This window comes from Artibeus jamaicensis, unplaced genomic scaffold (assembly GCF_021234435.1).
Source record: "Artibeus jamaicensis isolate MK-2021 breed Jamaican fruit bat unplaced genomic scaffold, CSHL_Jam_final scaffold_1964, whole genome shotgun sequence".
Taxonomy (NCBI): domain Eukaryota; kingdom Metazoa; phylum Chordata; class Mammalia; order Chiroptera; family Phyllostomidae; genus Artibeus; species Artibeus jamaicensis.
Window position 1 is genome coordinate 55702906 of NW_026522030.1, and position 26337 is coordinate 55729242.

Below are 26337 nucleotides of genomic sequence, written 5' to 3' on the forward strand. Positions count from 1 at the left end.
TCGAGGTTATGTAGGATAGATAAGTCTAGAAATGTAATTTACAGTATGATGACTATAGTTAATATTGTATGAATACTACAAATTTTCTAAGAGTTGATTTCACAGCACAAAAATAGGTAACTGTATGAGATATATTTATTAGCTTGACTGTAGTAATCATTTCACTCTGTATTATCAACTCATCATGTCGTACACCTTAAAGATATACTATTCATATTTTAAAATAAAATTGCATTTTATCATTTAAAAAATGTGTAACTTGGCAATGCTACTTAACCCCCTATAAGCTTCAATTTACTCACTTTAAAGTCGAGTTATTTATTCATAAGGTCATTGTGAGGATTGAGCTAACGCACGGGTTCCATATTACAGTTTCCTCGAGCTTTGGAATGCTGATTATAAATTCTGAAGTCCGAGGTTACCAAGAAAGCAGGTGTAAGGAAATAACTTCCAAATAGGAAAAAAAGCACTAACTGGGAATAAGCATATTGCTCAGTAACTTACTCCCATGAAACATGATAGCCCTGAGCCCATCACTTAACCTCTCCATACAGATGTCATTTACCCTGCCCTCATACTCAGTAAACCAGGGAGGGAATCTGGAGAGGCCTGCATAGGTTGAGAAGTATTCTTTCCTCCGCTTCAACTGTCTCTCGCCCTGGCCTAAAACAACGAAGCCCACCACTCTTAGAGGCAGTTGTCGGTTTTTACTTTTTTGGCCGCGAGATGGCAGCATTCTCCGGAGAGACTACCTGTACAGTTTTGCAACCCTAAACCCAGCTTTGAAACATAACAGAACACCAGAATCCTGGGGTCCCCTTCCACTTCTCTAGTTCAGATGGCCTCTGCCTGCTCAGTTTCACTAAAACAGCATTTTATCAATACCTGTTAGGCTATGATCGCGGAGCCCGGCAGTTCTCGCGAGATCGTTAGGCTGTGATCGCGGAGCCGGGGAGTTCTCGCGAGATCTCCGCCGGAAGTGGGTGGCAGAGGGGCCTCGGCAACTCACTTCACAGGAAAACGAGCTGGGCGTTAGAGCCGTTCCAGCGGTTTGCTCCAGGGCGCTCTCCTGTGAGCCAGAACTCGGTCCACCGCGGTCTTGCCAGACCTCAGCTCGCTCTTTCAGCTTCCCCCGCCGCACAGCTGCGCGGCCCAGCCTGCGGAGGGTCCGAAACGCCCGGCCACTCCCTCCCTCCGCCCTGCAGTTAGGCCGCGCCTAGAGGCCCAGTCCGCGGCGGTTCCGGCGGGTGATGCCGAATACAGCCATGAAGAAAAAGGTGCTGTTGATGGGAAAGAGCGGGTCGGGAAAGACCAGCATGAGGTCGATTATCTTTGCAAATTATATTGCTCGTGACACCCGGCGCCTGGGTGCCACCATTGATGTGGAGCACTCCCACGTCCGATTTCTGGGCAACCTGGTGCTCAACCTGTGGGACTGTGGCGGTCAGGACACCTTCATGGAAAATTACTTCACCAGCCAGCGAGACAACATCTTCCGTAATGTCGAGGTGCTGATTTACGTGTTTGACGTGGAGAGCCGCGAACTGGAAAAGGACATGCATTATTACCAGTCGTGTCTGGAGGCCATCCTCCAGAACTCTCCTGATGCCAAAATCTTCTGCCTGGTGCACAAAATGGATCTGGTTCAGGAGGATCAGCGTGACCTGATTTTTAAAGAGCGAGAGGAAGACCTGAGGCGTTTGTCTCGCCCACTGGAGTGCGCTTGTTTTCGAACGTCCATCTGGGATGAAACCCTCTACAAAGCCTGGTCCAGTATTGTCTATCAGCTGATTCCCAACGTCCAGCAGCTGGAGATGAACCTAAGGAATTTTGCCCAGATTATCGAGGCCGATGAAGTTCTGCTGTTCGAGAGAGCTACTTTCTTGGTCATTTCTCATTACCAATGCAAAGAGCAGCGCGACGTCCACCGATTTGAGAAGATCAGCAACATCATTAAGCAGTTCAAGCTGAGCTGCAGCAAATTGGCCGCCTCTTTCCAGAGCATGGAAGTTAGGAATTCTAACTTCGCCGCTTTCATCGACATCTTCACATCAAACACGTATGTGATGGTGGTTATGTCGGATCCGTCGATCCCGTCTGCAGCTACTCTGATCAACATTCGCAATGCCAGGAAACACTTTGAGAAGCTGGAGAGAGTGGATGGTCCCAAGCACAGCCTCCTGATGCGTTAAATATTGCCAATGCTTTCTGAAAGTGCTTAATTGCCTTTTCCACCACCCCGCACCCCCTCCCCACATCCTTTTAGTATTCACTATTGTTGTGTGCTTTAAAGTGGGCTTTGAAATGTGTGCTGCTTACTACTTCATCCCTTCCCTATTTCCCTTTCTTTGAAACCTTGGACGCTATTTACTCAGCTATCTAGTAGAGCTTCAAGATGGCCTTTCTGAAAAGTTGGTGTGGTTTAACACTAAAGTAGGTGGTGTGTGTGTGTGTATGTGTGTTATTACCTGGTTATAATAGATAAACACATCAAAGCCTTTGCAATATCTTCCTGTATTACAAGATTGCAAAGATGGAATGTTACTATTTTATCAGCAAGGTATTAAAATGCATTTATAAAGTCTTCTTGGCTTCAATCATGAATAAACATTTGCTGTTAGCAATTTAAAATATGGTCTTATTTTAAGTAATTTGAAGGTGGTTAATGTGTAAAGATTCTGATTGCCCACAAGTGTTTCTTAATTGGTTAATTTGATTACGTGATCGTAACCCCCAGCACCTTAGGGATGTTCGCGGCAGCCGGGAACAGAGTGGTTATGAGTATTGGCTTCGGAACTACACTGACCATCAGAGCTGAGTTTCTATTTTAGTCACTTCACTTAACTAGCTCTGTGAACTGAGCAAGGTAATTTCGCTGGGGGGGGGGTTCCCCCTCATTTATAAAAGGTGGATAAGAATAGCACTACAACATAGGATTGTTAAAAGGATTCAATTAAAATATGGAAAACATTTAGAATGGTGCCTGGCACATACTTGGTACTGTGTCAGCTGTTAATACCACCTACTGAAGCATTCTCTCCCTCACATTCCAGAACTACTGAACATGGAGACTAGGTAAATATTTGAGCCCTTATTAAATGCCAGGTATTCTTAAATACTTGATGTGCATTTTCTTATTAAGCCTCACAACGTATGAGGTACTTTTATCTTTTAATAGATGAGGAAACTGGTATGACCTAATACGGCTGAACCTACGCAGTATGATTACAGATTTCCCCCCCTTTCCTATTACATCCCACTACTTTGCTGACAGAAAAGTTAATCATAAAAATCCTAGCTTTGTAGGTATACATTATTTATATAATTCCCCTAATTTTACGGATGGAGGAAACAAAACCAGGAAGTTAAAAGACTTAATAGTGTTTTATTCACATTGTGCAAGATCACTTTCCCATCTGTATTTGTCTGGATATTGGATAATATTGAATCAGATTCTTAGATTAACTCCTTTGGGAGAAGGATTCAATTATTTCTATTTTGGATTGGCAATGTGGTATAGGGAAATCAGGAAAAAAGACCTAAAATGCCCTTTTCCAACTGCCTTAAAGATTGTTTTTAAGTGCAATCTACATATTTTAGATCCAAGAAACCTCTGATCAACTCCTTACGTTTTACAAATGAGACATTAGCTCTCTACACAGATTAAATGTAAGCAATAAGACTTTAGAATTCCCAAGGTTTTATAAACATTTTTTAAACCCTTTATAGCAAAAGCTACAAATGACAAGGTCCCTAACCTTGAAGAGCAAGAAGCTAACCAAATATAAATCATTAAATTGATCTAAATGGAACCTGTGGCAATAAGTATAAAGACTCCAGATGAAAAAACTGAAGGTACAGATGTCCTTTTTAAAATACCACATTATGTGATTCTAGTAATTAAAATGGCAGTAACAAAATGCTGTCTGAATCACTGAATCTCACAAATTTCTGATCAAGTTACTGATATAACTATATGTAATCATTTTAAGATTTGCAGGGTATGGTTTTTTGATAAATAGGAAATTCCAGAGCTAGATGATATAATGTTGAATGTTTGTAGAACATATTTACAAATAGTCCCATAGAAAATAAATGTTAGCCCTGGCTGGCATATTTACAAATAGTCCCATAGAAAATAAATGTTAGCCCTGGCTGGCATAGCTCAGTGGATTGAGCTCGGGCTATGAACCAAAGGGTCACTGGTTTGACTCCCAGTCAGGGCACATGCCTGGGTTGCAGTCCAGGTCCCCAGTGGGGGCCATGTTAAGAGACAACCACACACTGATCTTTCCCTCTCCCCCTCCCCTCTAAATATATATATATATATATATATATATATATATATATATATATACACACACACACACACACACACACTTTTTTTTTAAATGTTAGGTGTGTAGACTTGACATTCACAGTGCATAAGGAAAAAGCAACTGTGTATCTGCAACTTAATGTAAAAGTGTTTTACTTTAGCAAATACTCTCCTTACATTGAGGAAAATGGCCTTAAACATTTAATTTCTATATACTCAGAATAGGAAAAACAGGATTTCCTTTTATATAGGCCTCAAGAATTCCTATTTTTTCTTTAGATAAAAATGACTTAATAGATCGTGGTTAAGAAACACATTAAGAATGGTCTCAAAATATTTGTTGTTTTTGGTTAAATTAACCCCAAATGTTTTTCTTTAATCTCAAATATTCTTATAATATGTTTCATTTAACATTACATGCTTGTCCTTTTTGCTTAAATTTTTTTAAACTGATTTTTAGAGAGGGAGAGGAAAATAGAGAAACAATGACTTGTGTTCCATTTATTTATGCATTCATTGGTTGATACTTGTATGTTGCCCTAACAAGATCACATCCACAACCTTAGCTATCAGACATCACTGACCAACTGAGCTACTTGGCCAGGGCCTGGCTTGTCCTCTTTAAACATTTAAAATAAGACATTTGGGCATTATCTGAAGTTTTAAGTTGACAGAGTAGCCAGTTTACACTTCATTTTATGAATAGTGAATAAAACAAGGTACATTTTATATAATCTATGAATGTAATGAGAAAAAGTACATTTTACAACAATCAAGTAGCCCTCTTTACCATTAATTCCATCACAGAAGAGGGACAGAAAACAATTCCAATATTTCAATATTTGTCTTGGAGCAGTTGTCCCCAACCTTCTTGGCACCACGGGCCAGTTTTGTGGAAGGCAAGTGAGGGGGACAGGAGTTAGATAGAACTCAGGCAAGCTTTGCTTGCTGCCTGGTTCCTAAAAGGCCACAGACCACAGTCTGTGGCTAGGGGTGTTGGGGACCCCCACCTTGGAGTATATGTGTGGACACATGCCACACATACAGCCATGAAAAGGCATAAAATAAGTGAAAAATACTAAATGAACAAAATTAAGAAACCATACATTTCAGAGAAGGGTTAGGCCCAAGGACATGGAAAGGGGAAATTAAGACTTCAAGGTGGAAGTGAGATTTGTTCTGAGTCCTTTAGAACAGCTCAAATTGTGATAAGCTAATATATAATTGCAAAGTATTCCCACTTCAGAACTGTGAATTAAGATCCTAAAGACCCACACTCACCAAAACATTTCAGTAAAAAAATGGAGATCATGGTGGAGAGAAATTCAGGAATCTACACAGGGGACTTAATATGCTTTTATACTTGAACTCTATTCTGGAATTAGCAATAGAATTAATGGAAAGCAGTTTAACAGCAGACAAAAAGAAGCTAGGCAGGCAATATTGGATAGGGAAGACTAAACTAACCATAACCAAAATGGTTTAGGAAAAGTGATAAACGAGATATTTTTGTTTAGACTACCCATGAGCAAAGGATGGGAAACTGGCAGACTCCACCTACAGCAGGTATGACTAACCTAACAAGGATGTGGTTTTTGTAAATTTGTAATGTCTAAACACATTTTGATCTTTTAAGCCTACCATACTTACTGGTTAACTTGAGCTTCCTTATCAGACAGTTGACAATCTTATATGCACTTAATGTACCTGCTTTTTAAGGTACCCCAGAGCTAAATGTGTGAATATTCCCTAGTAATGGTTCTTAGGCTTTTCATTGGGTCTGATAATTACCAAGGAAGCATATTTAAAATGCAGATCCCTAATCCCCACTTTAGACCTACAGAATCTATATTTTTTAAGATATATCCCAGGTGATTCCTTAAGTCCACCTTAGACAAGTCACTTAAGCTCCCCAGCTTCAGCTCAGATCAAATAGGTGTAATAACCACTATCTTAAATTACAATTAAATAAAACTATACATATTGTCTAGGAATGGCTCCAGCACTTCCTAGATGCTAATGATGGCCCTACCTACTCCCTAATATGTTTATTCTGGATTTACAAATACTCAATTTTCTTAAGACAGACTAGAAAAGAGTTTCACAGTATACCTGCAGAGTCCCTTATTTGCTGTATTAACTAGTAAAGGAATAGAGCACCTTAAGAGAAGCTTTCCCCTTCTTTTCCACTGCAAATTATTTTCCTGCTGGCTTTTCTCACAAGGCTGGCCTTCAAACTCGTATTGAACCAACAACCTCAAGACAGACCAAAATGAACGAAGAAAGGTAACTATTAACCCCATCCCCTTCCAGAACTCTTCCCTTCCCATCCCCTCTCCGCCAGTTTCTTGACAAGTGGACAAGGTTTTTGACAGTTAAGAGTTGGGGCAAGATAGAAGGGCACGTTGATGTTATCACCCTCCAGTGTGTACTCATACCTCCTAGTTCATAGAGGGCCATGCCATGTTCTCACTTGCATGCTAGAGACAAGCCCTTTCCCTGGCCAGAGGCAATGACTGAGTGAAGGACAATGTACAAGAGGCCTCACCTCTGACCCCCCTCCTGCAGCCATGTCCTATTGACCTGGCCTTTTAGTTATTTCTAGGGGGGTTTGTGGTTTATTAAGGAAGGAAAACAAGTCAGTGGCTTCACCACTGACCTAGCTGTGTGACATTGAACAGGTTATTTAAGTCCAAATGCAATCTTCTTAAGTTATTTTTACACTATTCTGCAGGCTGTGGTGAACTAGTGATTTTGGGGGGAAGAAAGTAATATAATCAAAATTAGCTCCTTTCCCACCAAACAGTGCCCTCCCCCCACAAAAAACAACACACATGATTTTCATTTACATTCTTTTCTGTTAAAATATAAAACTGGAGTTAAATTAAATTCTCAAAGTCTAAATTAGACTAAATATAAATCTGCTATAAAACCCACTAAATGAATTTAGTTTGGTAACATTCCTTAAGTGTCTAGACATTTTCTTCCATCTTTTTCCTTTTCACTCAATTCAATTTGCCCAGGTCTTCACTTATCCCATGAACTTTATTCCGTCAAACATCATTTTTCAGAACCAACCTACTTGAACAGTCCATCATTAAGCCTGCTTACATCTTTCCAAACTAAAATGTTGTCCTTTGACTACACATTTCAAGGCACTACTGTTCTCACTTTTTTTTGGGGGGGAGGGATGGGTGGGGGGGTCAATACCAGAATGTTCCATTAAGAAACAATAAAAGTTGTGTATTTCCCTAAAATGAAAGATCAGTGTATTCAATGGCTATTATGTTAACCACTTATTAAAAATACATAAAAAACTACTCATCCTTAATTAGTTAACTGAAATTATAGCCTACTTTGCCATCTTCTTAATGTTTACAAGATTTTTTCAAGAAATCAAAATGGCTTTACATAACTTGATGTTTACTTTCCAAATTGTTCACATTTCAACCCCATATCCACACAAAGGGAAAATACAAACACACTCTCCTTACCTAAAAACATAAGAAGAGGCTAAAAGGAATTATTTAAGAGTTTTTAGACTTGAAAAAGAGTTCTATTTCCAGTGTGTATTTAAACTATAAGTCAGTTTTTAAATCAACTTTCTTCAATTGAAATGTGCATCACAATTAAATTAACTGTGGTACTGCTTCATCTCTTCAAGTCAGATGGAGATTCTTTTGCATCCACGCTCTTATTCAAGATTTCTTCTTCTGCAATATTGATTTTAAAAAAGAAAGAATAAGCAAACGTTATAAAAAAAATCGAAGATAACAGATTCCAAACAGTAGCAAATTCAGTTTTCTTAAGTAAAAAGTTCACATACAGATATATAACTATGAGAAAATTACCATTATTCTCACTGAGATATCTCCAGAGGAGGGACAAAAAAAACCAGAATTATCTTCTGGGAGGGCAGGCCCATTGTAGTACAGGCTACCCCCACTAGGGGAATGTTCTAGGAACCCATCTGTATCAGTGTACCAATAGGCATCGCTGTGAGAGGCTGCATTGGGCTTCACCGAATTTTTCTTGAAGACTCAGCACATTTGCCAATTTCATGATGGGTGATTTACAAGTGCACCTGCCCATGCCACAGTGAGTGTTTAGCAGTTTTTGACCAAAAACAGCATGACTGACATGCCTCACCCTAATTATTCACTGATCTCAACCAAGCAACATTTTTTTGTTCCACCAGATAAAAAAAAGTCCTTAAAATGAAACAGCTTGCTGATGTGGAAGAAGTGAAACAAAAAACAGCAGGAGCACTGAAATGAGTACAAAAACTGTTTTGAGCAGTGAAAAAAATGTCTCAATAGGTGAATATGATTTAATAGTTAAGGAGTAGTTACATTTATACAGTCCTAAAATTATTTCAGCCCTTTGAAGGCAACCACAAATCTGATGTGGCCCCCGGTGAAAATAAGTTTGACACCCTTGGTGTACTGCATCAAATGGCGAGTACTGTGATGGTGACTGAAGTTTAAACATGTAAGTAAGAATAAGTAACTTCTTATAAATACATTCCGAGTTTCCTGGGTCCCCAAAGAATATCAATGTATCCCTTTTAGAATACTTTTCAACATAACAGTGTTTAATTATCATGGGTAAATCAGAGTGACATATAATGAACATCACCAGATCTATAAATGTTCTAATATGCTTTAAGAGCATTTTTTTCAACTATGATGAAAAATTTGAAACATATAAAAGTGAAAGGAATTATGATAAACCCAATGTATCCATCATCCAACTTTAATAATTCAACAATCATTTAATACTATTAATGAGTTAAACTGTGTCCCCCAAACAGATATGTTGAACTTTTAACCCCAGGACCTCAGAACATGGCCTTATGGAAATAGGGTCATTGCAGATATGATCAGTTAAAGTGATGTCATTCTAGATTAAGGGTGGACCCTTAATCTACATGGCTGGTATCCCCATAAGAAAGTGCGCAGACACACAGGGGAGAACTCATATGAAGACTGAGGCAAAGAGAGTATACAGTTATGCTGCCACAAGCCAGACAACTTGGGGCCACCAGAGGCAAGAAGGATCTTCTGGTGGCTTCAGACATAACATGTGTCTTGCCAATACCTTGATGCTGGTTTCTAGCATCCCGAATTTACTGTCTGCAGAGACAATAAATCTGTTTTAAGCCACCCAGTTTGTTATACTTTACTATGGCAGCCCAAGGAAACTAATATGCTAACCTAATTTGTTTTATCACCTTATTCCCACCAAATTTATTTCGAAGCAGATTATAAATATTATTACAAAAATGATATTTAACATAGTGTTTCTCAACTTTTTTAGAACCATCTTCTAGCCAAGATTTCTTTTGTTTTTTGTTTCTTTTGGAGTCAGATGGAAGATTTTGATAAAATTTACTTTCACTAGTTTGTATTGCAAAAGCAGTAGGTTCCAGGCTTTTGGTTTTATTTTCCAGCCCTGTCCCACAGCAACTGTAAACTACATACCTATCACTAGAGATTCTGAAAGTACCCACAGTGGTGATTGGTACACTCTTCCTATACTAGCCAAAAGAATAACGAACATATTTTGTCACATTAACAAATACTATGTAGTGTCCACCATGTACTATTTTAATGAAAAGTTGAAAAAAAAACTTCACCAAGTTAACATGCACAGGTCTATCTCATCTCACCTTTTAAATTAGGTAGAAGTTCTTCTAATGGTATCGTGGTCCTCAATCTTTGTTCCACTGGAGAAAACTTAATTAGTGGTGAAAGAGACTGTTTTCTTTCACCAAGGGACATGGGTGAAGATGGTTTTGTATAATCAGTGTGCAAATCCTGAGTGTCCAAAAAGTTAAGCATATCATCTGTTTGCATGTTTTGAGGAATAGGGCTCAATTCTTGTTTGTGCCTTTCAGGTGTTTCAGAATTAGAGAGATAAGTTTCTTCCCCTTTCTTGATAAGAGATTTTTTCAGAGCCTCGTATCTACTATAAATAGCTTGTAAACTGGAGTCTGATTTTGGAGGCATCTGTTTTTCTCCCACATCTTCTGGGAAAATGCCACAGTGCACTGGGCTAATTAGTTCCTGTTTAAAATTGGCCTCTGTACTACTGGAGCTATTAAGACTTAAGTGACCAACTTCTTCTGGAAGTGTTTCATGTAATATACTAAAGTCAATATCCTTAAAACTGCTGGAACTAATTCCACTTGATATTTGAAAAGAGTTCCATAACATACTTTTATGCCTAGAAGGCATGTCAGAGTAGTCTGGTATTTTAATATACTCACCACCTTCATTCCTACCTATCACGTCTCTCCTATTGCTTACAGCAGGGGAGAATGTCTCTGTTTGGTGAGTTTCTGGAAGCCTGTTCTGTAAAGTCACACACTCCAAATCTTGCTTGCAAAAGGTTTTCTTATTTAACGTATCTGACTGACACTGTATTGTTGATTCACCTACGTGACTGGTCACCACATGCTTCTGAGGCACACACTTGAGACAATCTGAAACAACTTTTTCTTCAGGCAAATAAGAATGGCTATGATCAGATACACCAGTTGTTGAGAAACAACTGGCCATGCTAAATTCTCTTTGATTATGCACAGGTAAGGATTCTGGCAAACCTTCTTTATGTTCAGTATCCATTTGAATTGGTTCTGTACTTCGGTTATCTTCCATTTCAACAGCTTTTCTCCATGAGCTCCTAATATCACTGACTAATTAAATAAAGGGGGAAAACACAATTTACTAATACTCCCAAACACAGCATGCAAAAAAGGATTTCACTTTTAGTGGTCAAAATAAAACTAAGTATATGTCCCATTGATACGGTGGATAGATGACAAGGTTCCACAACTTAGCAAAGCTCAAAACATCAAAGGACTCCATCTCCAACTGATACTCAAAAATATTGGGCTGGTCAAAAAATTCACTTATTTTTCCAAATGACTGTTCTAGTAGTGCTTAGTTGCCTTCAACTTCATTCAAAACAATTTTGTGAGACTGTATTGTGACAACTGTCATAGCAGCATACATCTAAAAAAAACTTATCAAAATTAGTGAATATCTCTGTAGCCATTTTAATGCTGAAGATGGAAGAAAATATGCAACATTTTTACTTATTATGCTTTATTACTTCAAGAAAGGTAAAAACATGCCCTAGCTGGTGTGGCTCAGTGGACTGAGTGCCAGCCTGTGAATCAAAGGGTTGCTGGTTCAATTCCCAGTCAGCGCACATTCCTGGGTTGCAAGGCCCAGTCCCTCGTGGGGGGCACATGAGAGGCAACCACACACTGATGTTTCTCTCCCTCTTTTTCTCCTTCCCCTCCCTTTTCTAAAATAAATAAATAACTTTTTTTTTAAAAAAAAGAAAGGTAAAAACACAACTGAAATGTAAGATTTGTGAAGTGTATGGAGAAGGTGCTTTGACTGATCAGACGTGTCAAAAGTGGTTTTCAAAGTTTCTTGGTAATATTAACATTTTTTTGGCCAAATAATTCTTTGCTGGAAGTCTGTCTTATTTATTGCAAGATGTTTACCAACACCCATGGCCTCTGCCCACTAGAAACCAATAGCAAGGGATGGCTAACATACTCAAAATATCCAAATCAATAGTTATTGATGAAAATGAAAAATGCATCATTTATTTTATGAAAAAAACTAAACAGACTTTTTGGCCAACCCAGTAACAAAGCTATTCCTGCAATGTGCATATACTTTCACACAGCACATACAAATGTATGTATTAAAAAGACATCTGGTCCCAACTGGTGTGGCTCAGTGGGTTGGGCAGCATACAACCAGAATGTCCCCGGTTTGATTCTCGGTCAGGGCACAAGCTTGGCTTGAAGGCCAGGTGTCCGGGTAGGGCCATACGAGAGGCAAGGCAACCTGATCAGTGTTTCTCTCCTGCATGGATGTTTTACTCTCCCTCTCCCTCCCTCCTTCCCTTCTCCTCTCTTTAAAAAAATTAATAAAGAAAATCTTAAAAAAAACAAAACAGTACTGCCATGGCTTGTGTGGCTCAGTGGAGTGAGCACCAGCCTGCAAACCAAAGGGTTGCAGGTTCGATTCCCAGTCTAGGATACATGCCTGGGTTACTGGACAGGTCCCCGATAGGGAGCACAAGAGGTAACCACACACTGATGTTTCGCTCCCTCTCTTCCTCCTTTCCTTCCCCTCTTTAAAAATAAATAAATAAATTCTTTTAAAAAAAGATCTGGCTAGTGTGGCTCAGTGGATTGAGCGGCAGCCTGAGAACTGAAAGACTACCAGTTCCATTCCCAGTCAGTGTATACGCCTGGGTTGTGGGCCAGGTCCCCAGTTGAGGGAATGCAAGAAGGAAGGTATTGATGTATCTCTCAAACATCAATGTTTCTCTCCCTCTCGTTTTCTGTCCCTTCCCCTCTCTCTCAAAATAAATAATCTTTTTTTTTAAAAAAAAGATATTTTGGCCATGGTTCAGCAAAACTTTTCTGTAAAGGACCAAACAGTAATATTTTATGCTTTGCAAGCCATTAGGCCTGTGGCAACTATTCAACTCTGCCATTGTAGCATGAAGGTATGAAAGTATCCATAAACAGTATGTCGACAAATGAGCAAGGTTATGTTCGCTACAACTTTATTTACAAAAAGACAATGGGCAGGCCATATTTGGTTCGTAGGCTGTCCTTTGCCAACCACCATCAGGATGTGGCTAGGTTCCACCTGAATTAAATCAATTTAAATTTGATTATATCATTTCTAGCAGCAAAAAGGAAATTATATTTAATCACTCAGCCAGGATTATATGCCTGCCCAAAGACAGTATCAGAACTTTACCTACACAAATTATAGGTTATAAAAAAAAAGTAGTGAGCATTCTGGCTAGCTTAGGAGGAGTAGGGAAGATCTTTGAACACACAGATCTTGGCTGCTGCTGCTGATTGTAAGAAAGATCACAGCCTCTTATACCTTACAACTGTTGATCACAGATCAGATGTAGAGGCAGAGAATTTTTTTAAGATGATCAACTAAAATATTCTATAGGAAAAAGCCTAGTAAGACAAAAAACAATTGTACACTATCAGGGCAAAATAATACTGCTGGACTGCCATATAAGTGAGAGTGCCCCCATATAATATTTCAATAAAAGTCCCTTATATCAAAACAAATCAAGAGCTTTTGCCACTAAACTTGAAGATATAAAAAAAGTTTAAAAGCAAACTTCCAGAAGATTTGTCAGACCATGGTTCTAATAATAGTAATGTCTAAGAAAGAAAACAAATGATAGAAAGCATTATTAACTTACTCAGCTTTTCTGGAGTTCGGGGAATTTGATTCCTTGTTAAGAATGGGTTAGAAACTAAAGAGTCAATTAGTTCCTCCAATTTTACTTCTTTTCCCGTAGAGGGGCATGGTGAATCAGATAACACTGTCCTTGCAACCTAAAACAGGAAAGAAAAGTAAAGCAAAAATTACTCAGAAATAAAGCCCACTGGGAGAATGCAGCAAAAGCCCTGATAATAACAGAAAGCACTTGCTGGTCAGCAGCCTTTCTCTTTGCAGATGACACAAAACTCAGCTCAACAGAGTATCTCCCAGATACTCACAGACTAAGCACAAAACTGTTTCCTTCCTTATCTTAAATGGATATCCCATCACACAGTAGAGAAAAGATAGGAATCATTATACTTAGGAAGATTTGGAGTTCTCACTGTGAAGTAACCTAATACTAAACTATCTGCCACACCACTGAGCTTGACAACTCGGTATCTGCTAAACTGACTAGTTTCAAAGTGAGCAGATTCTTAATTATATACCATTTGGACAGTAACCCTTCTATTAATAAAAAAAAAATAATCTGACAACATATTTCTTTGCCAGATACCTCATTATCAAATACGAATTAGTGAATAAGGCATAGATACACTCTAAAATAGAGAAAATAAAGTATAGAACATGAAAATAGCATTCCATATTAATTAAAAGTGAATAAAACAAGAAAAACAAAAAATATGCAAATTAAAATATTTACCCCTAGAAATCCCTAAAAAATAAATTTACAACCATAATCAAATTGACCTGCATTTACCCTCCCCCATGAAAACAGATGGCTTTCTGGAACTCAAACACTAAATATTCCTTGTCACAAACACTATTAAATGAGATTCATTTCACTTTATTTTCAGACCTTTATGAGCTTTTAGGACTCTCCTCTGTCATCCCATCCCTTTCTACTACTACTGTAAATTCTTTTAACTAGAAAATGTGCCTTTCCTTTCTGTATCAAGAAAGAGAAAAAAGACTGACAATCCTTTCGTTAGTGTAATCAAATAACAAAGAAAACAATCTAACTTCAGAGACTTAAAAATATTTAGAGCCCTGTCTTGTGTGGCTCAGTGGATTGAGCACAAGGCCATGAACCAAACAAAAGGTTGCTGGTTCAATTGCCAGTCAAGGCACATGCCTAGGTTGCGGGCCAGGTTCCCAGTTGTGGGCATGCAAAAGGCAAATGACAGATGTTTTTCTCCCACACTAATGTTTCTCTCCCTCCCCTTCTCTCTTCCTTCCCCTCTCTCTAAAACTAAATAAATAACATGTTCTAAAACATTTAACAACCATAAAACTGCCCAAATCTCCTCAGGTTACAAATAAGAAAAATGTCTGACATCCAGGTCTGTTACTTGAACAATATTCATTTACTTTGATCAGAATTGAGATAAATAAGGAAACTCCAATACCTGAAGCAATATGGACTAAACCAAATTTTCTTTCAGTCTCAGGGATAGAGTAGCTAAGGGATATTGTGGGAAACGAATAAAAATAACAATAGAGAAGGGCTTGAGCATTTAATTTGTGTAAACTGAGTTCTGTAACAGTACTGAGCAGAAGTGGCAGAACATGGTCACTTGCTAATAAAAAGTAGAACAGCATTAGGAAAACCTAGATCAAAACCAATGATGCACTTAATTATCTTTTAAATACTTAGAAAGCAGGACAAAATCCTTCACTCAGTGATAATATGATAATGCAATCTTCGTTCTAATATTCAAAAAAAGAGGATACTCAGCTAAACAACAGACAATATTCATGGAACATTTTAATAGAGTATAACCATTGGGTATACTTACCCAACAACTGAGATATAATGGTTAACTCCAAAAATACCATATGTGCATTATTTTTACACTTTTGGATATTTATAGGATGGGACATAAATTCTAAACCATGGATGTAATCTTAACTGAATAAATTTATATTTCTAGTAAAATATTTCTACTTTTGGGGAGCACCATTTTTGCTTTCACCATAATTTGGATTATCTGTGACCTCCTTTACCAAATTTCCCCGAGTAAATCAATAATTTACTGTACTTACATTTTAATCACAAAACTATAGAGAAAATAATAGTTATTTCAATATACTTATTACAATTTTTATCTAACCTCTTCTGCCAGATGATCTTGTTCTTTTTGGAATGGATCAACTTTTTTAACAGACAGAGGCTCTCCAAATGCACTGCTCTCTGTATTCTTTGCAACTGGTAATGATGGAACATCTTCCCCTTCATACTCTGGTGTTTTTTTAGAAATGGATTCATTTTTCTCACTAGATGTTCTCATCTTCCTGTCCTGAAAAAACAAGACATATAATGTTAAAACCTTAATAATCATGCTTGACTTCATTAGAGGTTCTTGAATTATCATGAATCTATAAAAGTTTATTAACATTACTGTGAAAATATATGTTCAGTGATACAATTAAATAATTCCAATATTCCCATTTAGAAGCAGCAGGGAATGTGTGAATAAAGAGTATATAATGTGCAAATACTGGGAAATATGAAAACAGAATTTTAATTTAATTGGGGTATCAACAAAAATGAATAATATTTTATCATAAGTTAGTATGATAATAATTAATGAAAAATTGTTTTTAAATATACCTTTTCAAACACTGTAACACTGTTTCTATCTGATGATGACACTGGCTGCAACAGGGAAGAAGCAGGGCTAAAAGGAAAAAAGGTAGCAAATTCAAGTTAAAAGTAGGAATGAGTTCCATTCACCTTATGTATCTGAATGTTCTTTAAAAAGCCTGTCTGCCCCGTATCTGTCCGTTACGATTTCACTCAATTCGTCCCGGTCATCAAAAGGCAGTTTACTATAGGGAGGCATAGTGACAATTAGAGCAGTACTCCAGCCCAATTTGTGTATCTGCCTCCCAAATTATGGATATTTGTCTTACCTGCTATATACTTTTAAATATATTTTATTAATTATGCTGTCACAGTTGTCCCATTTCCCCCTCCTTCATTCCCCTCCACCCTGCACACCCCCTCCCACCCACATTGCCCCCTTTAGTTCATGTCCATGTGTCATATGTTCTTTAGATTCTATATTTCCCATACTATTCTTGCCCCCCCATCTATTTTCTACCTACCATCTATGCTACTTATTCTCTGTACCTTTTCCCCCCCTCTCCTCCTCCCACTCCCCTGTTGCTAACCCTCCAGGTGATTTCCATTTCTGTGATTCTGTTCCAGTTCTAGTTGTTTGCTTAGTTAGTTTTTATTTTTGTTTTAGGTGTGGTTGTTAATAATTGTGAGTTTGCTGTCTTTTTACTGTGCATGTTTTTTATCTTCTTTTTCTTAGATAAGTCCCTTTAACATTTCCTATAATAAGGGCTTGGTGATGATGAACTCCTTGAACTTGATCTTATCTGAGAAGCACTTTATCTGTCCTTCCATTCTAAATGAAAGCTTTGCTGGATGGAGACATCTTGGATGTAAGTCCTTGGATTTCATAACTTGGAATACTTCTTTCCAGCCCCTTCTTGTCTGGAAGGTCTCTTTTGAGAAACCAGCTGACAGTCCGATGGGAAGTCCTTTGTAGGTGACTGTCCCCTTATCTCTTGCTGCTTCTAGGATTCTCTCCTTCATTTTAATCTTAACTAATGTAATGATGATGTACCTTGGTGTGTTCTTCCTTGGGTCCAACTTCTTTGGAACTCTCTGAGCTTCCTGGAAGTCTATTTCCTTTACCAGATTGAGGAAGTTCTCCTTTATTATTTGTTCAAATAAGTTTTCCACTTGTTGCTCTTTCCCATCTCCTTCTGGTACCCCTATAATTCGAATGATGGAACGTTTAAAGACGTCCTGGAGGTTCCTAAGCCTCTCCTCATTTTTGTGAATTCTTGTTTCTTCGTTCTTTTCTGTTTGGTTGGTGGTTTCTTCCTTCTGGTCCACTCCATTGATTTGAGTCTTAGTTTTCTTCCTATCACTATTGGTTCCCTGTATACTTTCCTTCATTTCACTTAGTGTAGCCTTCTTTTTTCATCTAATTTGCGACAAAAATCAACCAGTTCTGTGAGCATCCTGATCACCAGTGCTTTGAACTGTGCATTTGACAGGTTGCCTATCTCTTGATTGCTTAGATGCATTGGCTCTGGGGCTTTGATCTGTTCTTCCATTTGGCCATTTTTTGGGGGGGTTTGGTCACGCCTGTTACATAGTGAGAGACCAAGCCTTAGGTGTTCACCAGGGCGGGGCAACCCAGTAGCTGGGTTGTGATGCTATATGTGGGGGAGGGGTCAGAGAGGGAACAATGGTGCTTGCTCTGCTCTCTCTCGGATTTCAGTCTCTTCTGCTGCTTCCCACAAGCAAATTGGGCCCTGTTGGTGCTCGTTCCCAGGTGAGTGGGTGTGTATATGTTCTAGGATCCTGTGGGTCTCTCCAATGAACTCTCCTGTGAGGCTGGGAGTCTCTCCCAGCACCTCAACCACCACAACTGTTTTCAATCAGTGCTTCTAGGCTTTGTTTCCCCTCAGTGGGGCCCTGGGTTTCACAGTCTGTCTTGCTGCCCAATTTTCTCTGGTTTATCTGCGTGCAAATGTGACTGCGGTCAGCCAGCCGCCTTGCACGCCTCACTGGGTCTGCTCATTGCCACCCTGCGCCTGGGGTCTGCCAACCGCTGCCTGCACACCCAGGTCCACCAGCCACTGCTTTTTCCTGCCACGATCCCTCTCAGCAGGCTGCCAGCTCTGCCCCTCTTACCAGTCTAGATGAATGGTTGTCGGAGCTCTGTACAGTTCAATTTTCTGTCAGTTTTGGTTGTTTTTTTGTTTCTAATTTTTTGTTGTCCTTAATTTTGGTTGTGCGAGGAGGCACAGTGTGTCTACCTACACCTCCATCTTGGCTGGAAGTCTTACCTGCTATATATTTTAAGTCAACTGCATTTTTTACAAGGGTTAAATGACCAGATAAACACTCGAAACTTGAGTATGGGGCAAGAACAAATAGAAAATTCAATTAATTAGATTAGCATTATTACAATGTCCTCAGTCTTCAGATCACAGAATTTCATTGTAGCAGAAAATTTCCTTTAACATTCTCTTGATATTTCATGTCTAAAACCAGTATATCTTATGCTGAATTTTGCTCTATAGCAAATACATTACACTTACAATAAGGTTATTCAATTTCAGTTTGCTGCATTCTGTACATAGTATTCCTTAATCTCTTAGATTCTCTTACCCCTTAAGCAAACATAAAAAACTTATGCACCTTTTCATTATAATTATAAAATAAGTCATTAAATTTCTGAACCTTTAAAGCAATGATATCTTTAATCATTTATCTTCATTTTGAAAAAACATTTCAAATTCAATCATGGACTGGGTTTGCTTGTGGTCAAAAGTTCTTCTATTCAAGGTTAAAGGAAAGGCAGGATTACCAGAGATCACTTTTCAACATCAACCATGTCACTGTTTTACTTTCTGTTCATAGCCAGAAGTATAAAAACAGCTTTGCAAATATTTTGTAAAATAGCATATATGCTCTTTTCAAATATGCCCTTCTTGAAATTATCTACCTTCCAAACAATTCAAAATCACTGAAATTGCTCAAGCTTCAGCTTCACCTCAACAGGATATAATTTAGAGAGCAAAAGCAAAAAACAACTAACTATCTAATACAATTCTACCTTAATTTAAAAAAAACCTCAACATTAAAATGATCAAAAGTCCTGTGAAACAGAGTCAGCAATCTATGCACCAAGGCAACTAAGATGCCATCACAAGAGGGTCAGGTTCCTTGAAGAAAAGACTACATCTTTACAAAGACTATTCCCAGGAGCTAACACAGTACCTGGTACTTGTTAGTGCAATACATATGTATAACTGATTAACAGACTGACTAATTCTTGATGAATAAATGTCATTTGAGGATGAGGTTCTACAAATGCCATCAAATTTTTCTATTTCAATCATTCGTGCAGAGCCTCATAATAGAAAAAAAAATGGAAATATATTGTGTATCTTCTCTATCATTTCTGAATTGATAATATGCAATTAACACTGATATCTCAATCTAACACAACTTTAAAGCAGTCCTGGCTCAGTACTTACTCTCTACCTACTTGCCATGCTAAAACTGAGACCCATGAAATTCCAGCACTGCAACAGATCAAAAGGGTGTTGCGACAGCATGGATGGAACTGGAGAGCATTATGCACTAAGTGAAATAAGCCAGGCGATGAGGGACAAATACCATACGATCTCACCTTTAACTGGAACATAATCAACAAAATAAAAAAGTTAACAAAATATAACCATAGTCATTGAAATTAAGAAAAATCTAACAATAGCCAGAGAGGAGGGGGAAGGGGACAGTGGAGAGAAGGGTTATCAGGAACTACTATACACGACACATGGACAAAACCAAGGGGGAGGATAGAAGCAAGGGCGGGAGGTGCGTTTGGCTGGGGTAGGGGGCAGTGGTGGGGGGTAAATGCAGACAACTATAATTGAACAACACTAAAATAATTTAAATTTTTTAAAAAGGGCGGGTGTTGATCCCATTATAGGAATTTATCTTAAGGAAAGAGAGCTTCCAAAAGGCAAAAAAATGTGGCATGCTTTTTATAGTAGTAAAAAATTTTGAGAACGTAAGTCTAAAAATAATTAAATGTTTCAAAGCCATTATAAGGAAAAATTGGTAATATAATGTTAAATAAACATACATAAGTGCTAAAAAACCCGCATTTATGCTAAAATTTTGTGCTTTAGAATATAAGACCATATGCATGCTTTGATTAGAACTAAATTTATGACTATAAGGAAAGCCTAAAAAAACAACTTAAAATAATCTGACAAATGATTTAGAAATTTTGGCTATTACATTTTCATTTTCATTTGTTCTTGTTATAATATCTATAAAATTAACAGAAATAATAAATAGAATTCTAAAAAGAGAAAGCTATAATATTGGAATTCATAGAATTCAAGTTCCTTGAGTTTTTTTAATCTTCACCTGAAGACATTTTTCCATTGGTTCTAGCAAAAAGAGAAAGGGAAAAGGAGAGGGAGAGAAACACCAATATGAGAAACATCAGTCAGCTGCCTTCCTGCCTCCCATGCTTGCCCTGACTGAGGACTGAACCCACAACCTTTGGGTCTTCAGGGTAACACTCCAAACCAATTTGAGCCACACTAGCCAGAGCGTGGAATTCAATTTCTAAGACTAAGGATGTTTAGTTGACAGTCATGCAAGATCACACTGCCCTAACCCAAACAACAAAACAAACAAGCAAGAAAAATATAACCAGACACTGAAATACAGAACAGGTTGACAGTGACCAGAGGAGAGAGGGGAGGGAATTTCAGGGGAAAAGGGGACGGGTTTACAGGAACCAGTATAAAGGACACATGGACAAAAACTAAGGGGGGTAGAAATGGGAGGGAGGTGGGGAGCACTGGGGGGGTAGGCTGGGATGGGAGTAAAAGACAAAAAATTGTACTTGAACAACAATTAAATAAATAATTTTTTTTAAAAAGAAAAGCAGTAAAGAAGGAACTGCAGAGGTTAAAAGAATTGCATCACCACCACTAGAAATGCCATAAAACGCTCCCTTTCCAAAAACCAGGGCAAAGAAAGTTAGTGTCCACAGTGTACACCAAAGGCATCATCAGTCACTGAATTCTGGTTTTAAGTATGGTGAAGCCTCCATCAAATCACTGAATAAAACCAACCATGAGATTTAAGGAGAACACTATATTTTAGTACCTGTGAATGACAACTCCATGCAAAAGCGCTAATAACACTTATTCTAAAAACTACATTCATTTCAGATTTTTAACTGAACAGGTGTATTGATCATATCCACATCTGAATTTCCCAATTAACTACATTGATATTGATATGATACCAATAAAATATTTAGTATAATAATTAAAAAAGGTATTACTTTAAGGACAGTCTACCCACATTACACATTACTAATTAAATGTTTTATTACAAAATACCATTTACAGTAAAGAATTCTGAGGAACAAGTATATTTCCACATACCAAGAAGAACACTGTCTTCTGCTATCAAGTAGTAATATTCTTTTATATCCCATTAAGCATTTATTCCTCCTCACCAAATGCCTTCCCCTACCTCCTTTCAAAATCCCAATCTATAATTAAAGTATCTAAAGATAACTAGAAGATGCAGACTTGGAAGAGGACAAATGTAGAAATCAAAATACAATTTCTTTTTCCCATATTAAGAGAATTGATTTGATTTTAATTAAATTAGGGATGAGGAGGCTATGTCTGGCTCCTGTACAGTTCTGATAGTACATCTTACTACAAAATTTTACTTTGGAAAGAATCCTGAGGTTCAATGGAGTTCATAAATAAAATCTGACTTACAAACTACTTAACTAATTCCATCAACCTTTAATTCAGCAAGAGACTTTAATCAAAATATTTAATGTGCTCTCCCATAGGAAGATAAACCAAAAACATGATTAAAATTGGGAAGCACCAAATCCTCCCCACTAGCAGGCTTTAAGAACAATAGTAATAAGGGGGTAAAATGCACAAGCCCAACAAGATTACTGTTTCTTCAATAAAAGGTCTTCACGGAGAATTTCATTGTTTCTTTATGTACTCAAAATCAACATCACACCCAGACCTAAGAATAAAAATATAATTCTTCCACAAGTAGTTCTGATCTCCTGTGAACCAGAATATTACTGCAGAAGAAACTACCAACAGTTCAATGTCACATATAGTAGTATCCCCATCTGGTCCACGAGGGACGCAAAGACCCCCAGTGGATGCCTAAAACTACAGATAGACCTGAACCCTGTATGGACTATGTTTATATACAAGATATATTTTATATATGTGTGTGTGTGTGTATATATATATATATATATATATATATATATATATATATTCACTTAGAGGAAGCACATGACAGCGTTCACATATCTGAATTGCCAGTATCACTCACTACTCTTGCACTTTGGGGCCATTATTAAGCAAAATAAGGGTTATTTGAATACAAGAACTGTGATACCACAATAGTTGCTCTGATATCAGAGACAGCTACTAATGGCTGAGTAGCATATACAGCACGGATACACTGGGTGAACCCGGGCAAGGCAGAGCAGAACAACCCTAGATTTCATCTCACTACTCAAAATGGCAAACAATTTTAAATTATGAATTATTTATTTCTGGAATTTTCCATTTGATATTTTTGGAACATGACTGAGGTAACTGAAACTGCCAGTAAGGGGGAACTACTGTATAAGTTTGACCCTTGTTATGGTGTTTCAATTTACTAAGAGTAAATTGTATCATTTAAAGTATAATAAAGAGGGCTTTAATTCATTTGAAATTCAGAATTTCCTTTTAAAATTTTCCTAAGAATTGTTGTTTCCATATCTGTGTCAATCTGGACTGAAAGACACCTATTTAGAGCAAAGAGTAATCAGAAAAATATAAATAATAAAAAAATATGTTTAGTATATCTGTATTTGATTGCTACTTAATAATGCTTGATTTTGATAAAAATCAACTATATTCCCTAAGTGGATTACATATATTTAGCTCAAAGATTTTTGCTTATATATTCCAGAATCAGTTTCAAGAGCCAAAATGGAATAACAGAGAAAACGGGCAATAAAGAAAATAAGAATACTTCTGAAGGAAGTTATAACAAATTAAATAGGGTTCATTTTTTCACATGTTAAATTCTAGGCTTTGATTGAATCAGGAGGCTTTTGCTTTTTATAAAGAATGGAACTCTTTTTATCAAATAGCAAGTAAAACCCCCAATATATAATACAGATAGAAGAGCAAACTGCTCAGGTTGCCGTGGGAAAGGATACACAGCCACCAGGCTGAACTGGGTTCAATCCACAGAACCAGAGGACACTGCAGAATACAGGCCGAAATCTACCAAGTAGATAATCTCAAAGGTCCCTACTCTTGGATTTAGTCAATAGCTACAAGTGCTTTCAAATTAACGTATAGACACAAAAAGACAAAAATCCCCAAACTTGTACTGGAAGATTTCCATATGTTTTTCTTCAAAAATTAGATGATTCCCATGAATTCCAACATTTTGACATAGAAAAGAAGGGGGAAAAAAGTCCATGTATCAGAAATGTTGACTCTCCTGAAAATGTAGATGTGCAGTGGGAAAATACTGTCTGACGTAGAGAAGAAAATTATGGACTATTCCACAGTAGAGAAGCATGAAAACTGGCTAAAGATGGGACTAAAAACAATAAAGAAAAAAATCACTATGAAAATCCATTTTGTTTTACCTGTTGGTTAAATCATATACAGTTTCCAATTCATTACTGGTTCTTCTGCAATCATTTTCCTGGTTTTGCTGCTTAGGTGTATCTAAAGGAATACAAAAATTAATTACTCTTTAATTATGTTTTTATGTTCTAATATTCTGGGATCTCTTGAAACTGTACAACTTCTAAACAGTATAAAACACAAAAATAAAAATAATCTGAATGTTAATAGGAAAAGAAAATTATTCTATTGTAAAGTATAAAGTGATAGGCAGGATAGTAACCAAGAATATCTGTTAATAGCCTTTCTTAAAAGACTGATAGGTCATCCTGTTTCCAAACAGGACAGTCCATATTTCTCCAGCATTATATAGCCATGCTTCATGTTTAAGTACACAAATCATACAATTAACATATAAACCAGCAAAACCAAAAAGATAATAGTTCTTGGCATATTCCAGTCCATCATCTATGACATTAGTCAACCTAGGTACTTATTCTTCAACATATCATTAAAGAACTATGTGGCACTACTGTATTAACAATGGAAGAAAGATGGAGACCTGCCTACAAGGAGTTAGTGTAGAAAAAACTATTGGTGACACCCTGGCTGGTGTAGCTCAGTGGATTGAGCACCAGCCTGAGAGTCAACCTGAGAGTCAAAGGGTCACCAGTTCAATTCCCAGTCAGGGCATGTGCCTGGGTTGCAGGCCAACTCCCCAGTAGGAGGTGTGTGAGAGGCAACCACGCACTGATGTTTCTCTCCCTCTCTTTCTCCCTCCCTTCCTCTCTCTCCTTAAATAAATAAAATGTTAAAAAAAGAAAAGACTATTGGTGAGTACATAATTGTGATATACTGCTATAGTATCATGACATTGTTATATACAGAATGCAATGAAGCAGAAAAGCATCTGACCCAGACTAGGGAAACATGAAGAAGGCATGCAAATATTAAGAGAATAAGAAACAAGTCTGGTATACGCAGGAGCACACAGTATCATCTAGGGTAAACATGGTATGAAATGAAACTGATGAGGAAAGCCATTGCTAGGTTACACAGGGTAATATTCTAGGGGCTCCTCTTTTTTCAACATGTGAGCTTCTGAAAGACCACTTATACATGTGTCCAAAGTATTACTATATAAGAAGCCAATGTATAATATATAAAGTTTTCCTTTTAATCCATCATAATGGTATGCTGCCTCATAACATTTTGAATACTATGCTTTTGCTGCTACTAATTATGATGGAATTACTGAGATTTATAAAATATTCCAAAAATATTCCAACAAATACAAATATATCTCAAACTTAGTAGACAACTATAAACTAAAATAATTATGCACCAACTATAAACACCATCTGATGGTGGCAGGAACAGTTGACACACATCTGTTCTGGTACATAAGAAAATACATAGGGTAGAAGTTGCTAAGTAAAAAGGCATCCAGAGCTTTTTTCTTTCTTCTTTTCCTAAAAGGTGACAGGTGATAGGAGGGTGAATATACAGACATTTATTGTACTTAGAGATGAAAAGGATCGTATTCACACTACAGAAGGACCACTGAGAGCCACTGAACCCTGAAGCACACTGTAAAGTCTATAAAGGCAGCACACTGTAAAGGCTGCTCAGCCCCTAAAAAGGGGATTATAAAAATTCTGCCAACTGGAACAGGGCAATATCAGAGAAGCTTGCTGTCTATTGGGAGTCCCAGAAGAGTGGAAGAGGGAAGAAGGAATGAAAAGAAGAAGGAAGGAAATTTAAAACCTAGCCTACTCAAAAGGAGGTGTGACATCCAAATATACTGGATACTTGTTGTAGGAATCCCAAACCAAAGGAACTCATTGGTCTAGGTCAAAGAAAACATGTGGAACCCTTAGCCATCCTGTAGAGACCCTTCTACAATTCAGGTCCCACATGAGTCCTCCAGAGGTGGGGAGACCCACTGATGTTGAGATAATAATCAATAGAAAGGAAACCACCATGAAAATTAGCAGGCAGAGAATACAGGAGCAAAAGAACCTGAAACACAGAGATTACAAAAATTGACAAGGATAAAATCAGTACTTTTTAAATTTTTATTTACTGATTTGAGAGAGAGGGAGGAGGAGAGAGAGAATAACAGAAAAACATCGATTTGTTGTTCCAATTATTCATGCATTAATTGGTTGATTTCCTGTATGTGCCCTGACCGGACATTAAACCCTCAGCCTTGGTGTAGCAGGACACTGCTCTAATGAACTGAGCTACCTGAGCAGGGCATAATCGGTATATTTCAAATGACCAGGAAAAAAAAAGGAGTCACAATAAAATACAATGACACCGTGAAAAGCAGGCAGTGTTGGCAAAAAAAGCAAATGGAAATAACATTCATGAAAACTAAATACTAAACGAACAGACCAAAAAGAAAATTAAACTTGACTAAAGAGACACCTCAATTACTGAACCATAAGTGAGATCCAAAAT

The 26337-nt window shown here is 37.6% G+C and overlaps 2 protein-coding genes and 1 non-coding gene across 5 annotated transcripts in view; 1 reads left to right on the plus strand and 2 right to left on the minus strand.

Annotated features, from left to right (window-relative positions):
* Positions 1-988: 988 nt before the first annotated feature.
* RRAGA (Ras related GTP binding A) lies at positions 989-2584 on the plus strand. Its single transcript, XM_037132369.2, has one exon. The coding sequence runs from the start codon at positions 1251-1253 to the stop codon at positions 2190-2192; it is 942 nt and encodes a 313-aa protein (XP_036988264.1). The 5' UTR covers positions 989-1250; the 3' UTR covers positions 2193-2584.
* Positions 2585-6254: 3670 nt separating this feature from the next.
* HAUS6 (HAUS augmin like complex subunit 6) overlaps positions 6255-26337 on the minus strand; it is a 46321-nt gene continuing 26238 nt past the window's right edge. Inside the window, exons 12-17 of one of the 3 annotated variants that reach the window (XM_053656406.1) lie at positions 23892-23973; positions 16229-16295; positions 15729-15914; positions 13592-13727; positions 10926-11018; positions 6255-8031 (exon numbers count right to left, since the gene is read on the minus strand). In XM_053656406.1, the coding sequence (XP_053512381.1) occupies positions 7970-8031; positions 10926-11018; positions 13592-13727; positions 15729-15914; positions 16229-16295; positions 23892-23973 (626 nt within the window). In that variant the 3' untranslated portion in view covers positions 6255-7969. Of the gene's footprint in view, positions 8032-9989; positions 11019-13591; positions 13728-15728; positions 15915-16228; positions 16296-23891; positions 23974-26337 lie in introns of all 3 variants that reach the window. The other 2 variants (XM_037132363.2, XM_053656407.1) reach the window with 2 other exon arrangements.
* LOC119039589 (small Cajal body-specific RNA 8) lies at positions 16379-16509 on the minus strand. Its single transcript, XR_005080643.1, has one exon. It is a non-coding gene; the product is annotated as a small Cajal body-specific RNA 8 (non-coding RNA).

Coding starts and splice junctions, on each gene's coding strand:
- RRAGA (XM_037132369.2), top strand. CDS start 1,251: ATGCCGAATACAGCCATGAAGAAAAAGGTGCTGTTGATGGGAAAGAGC.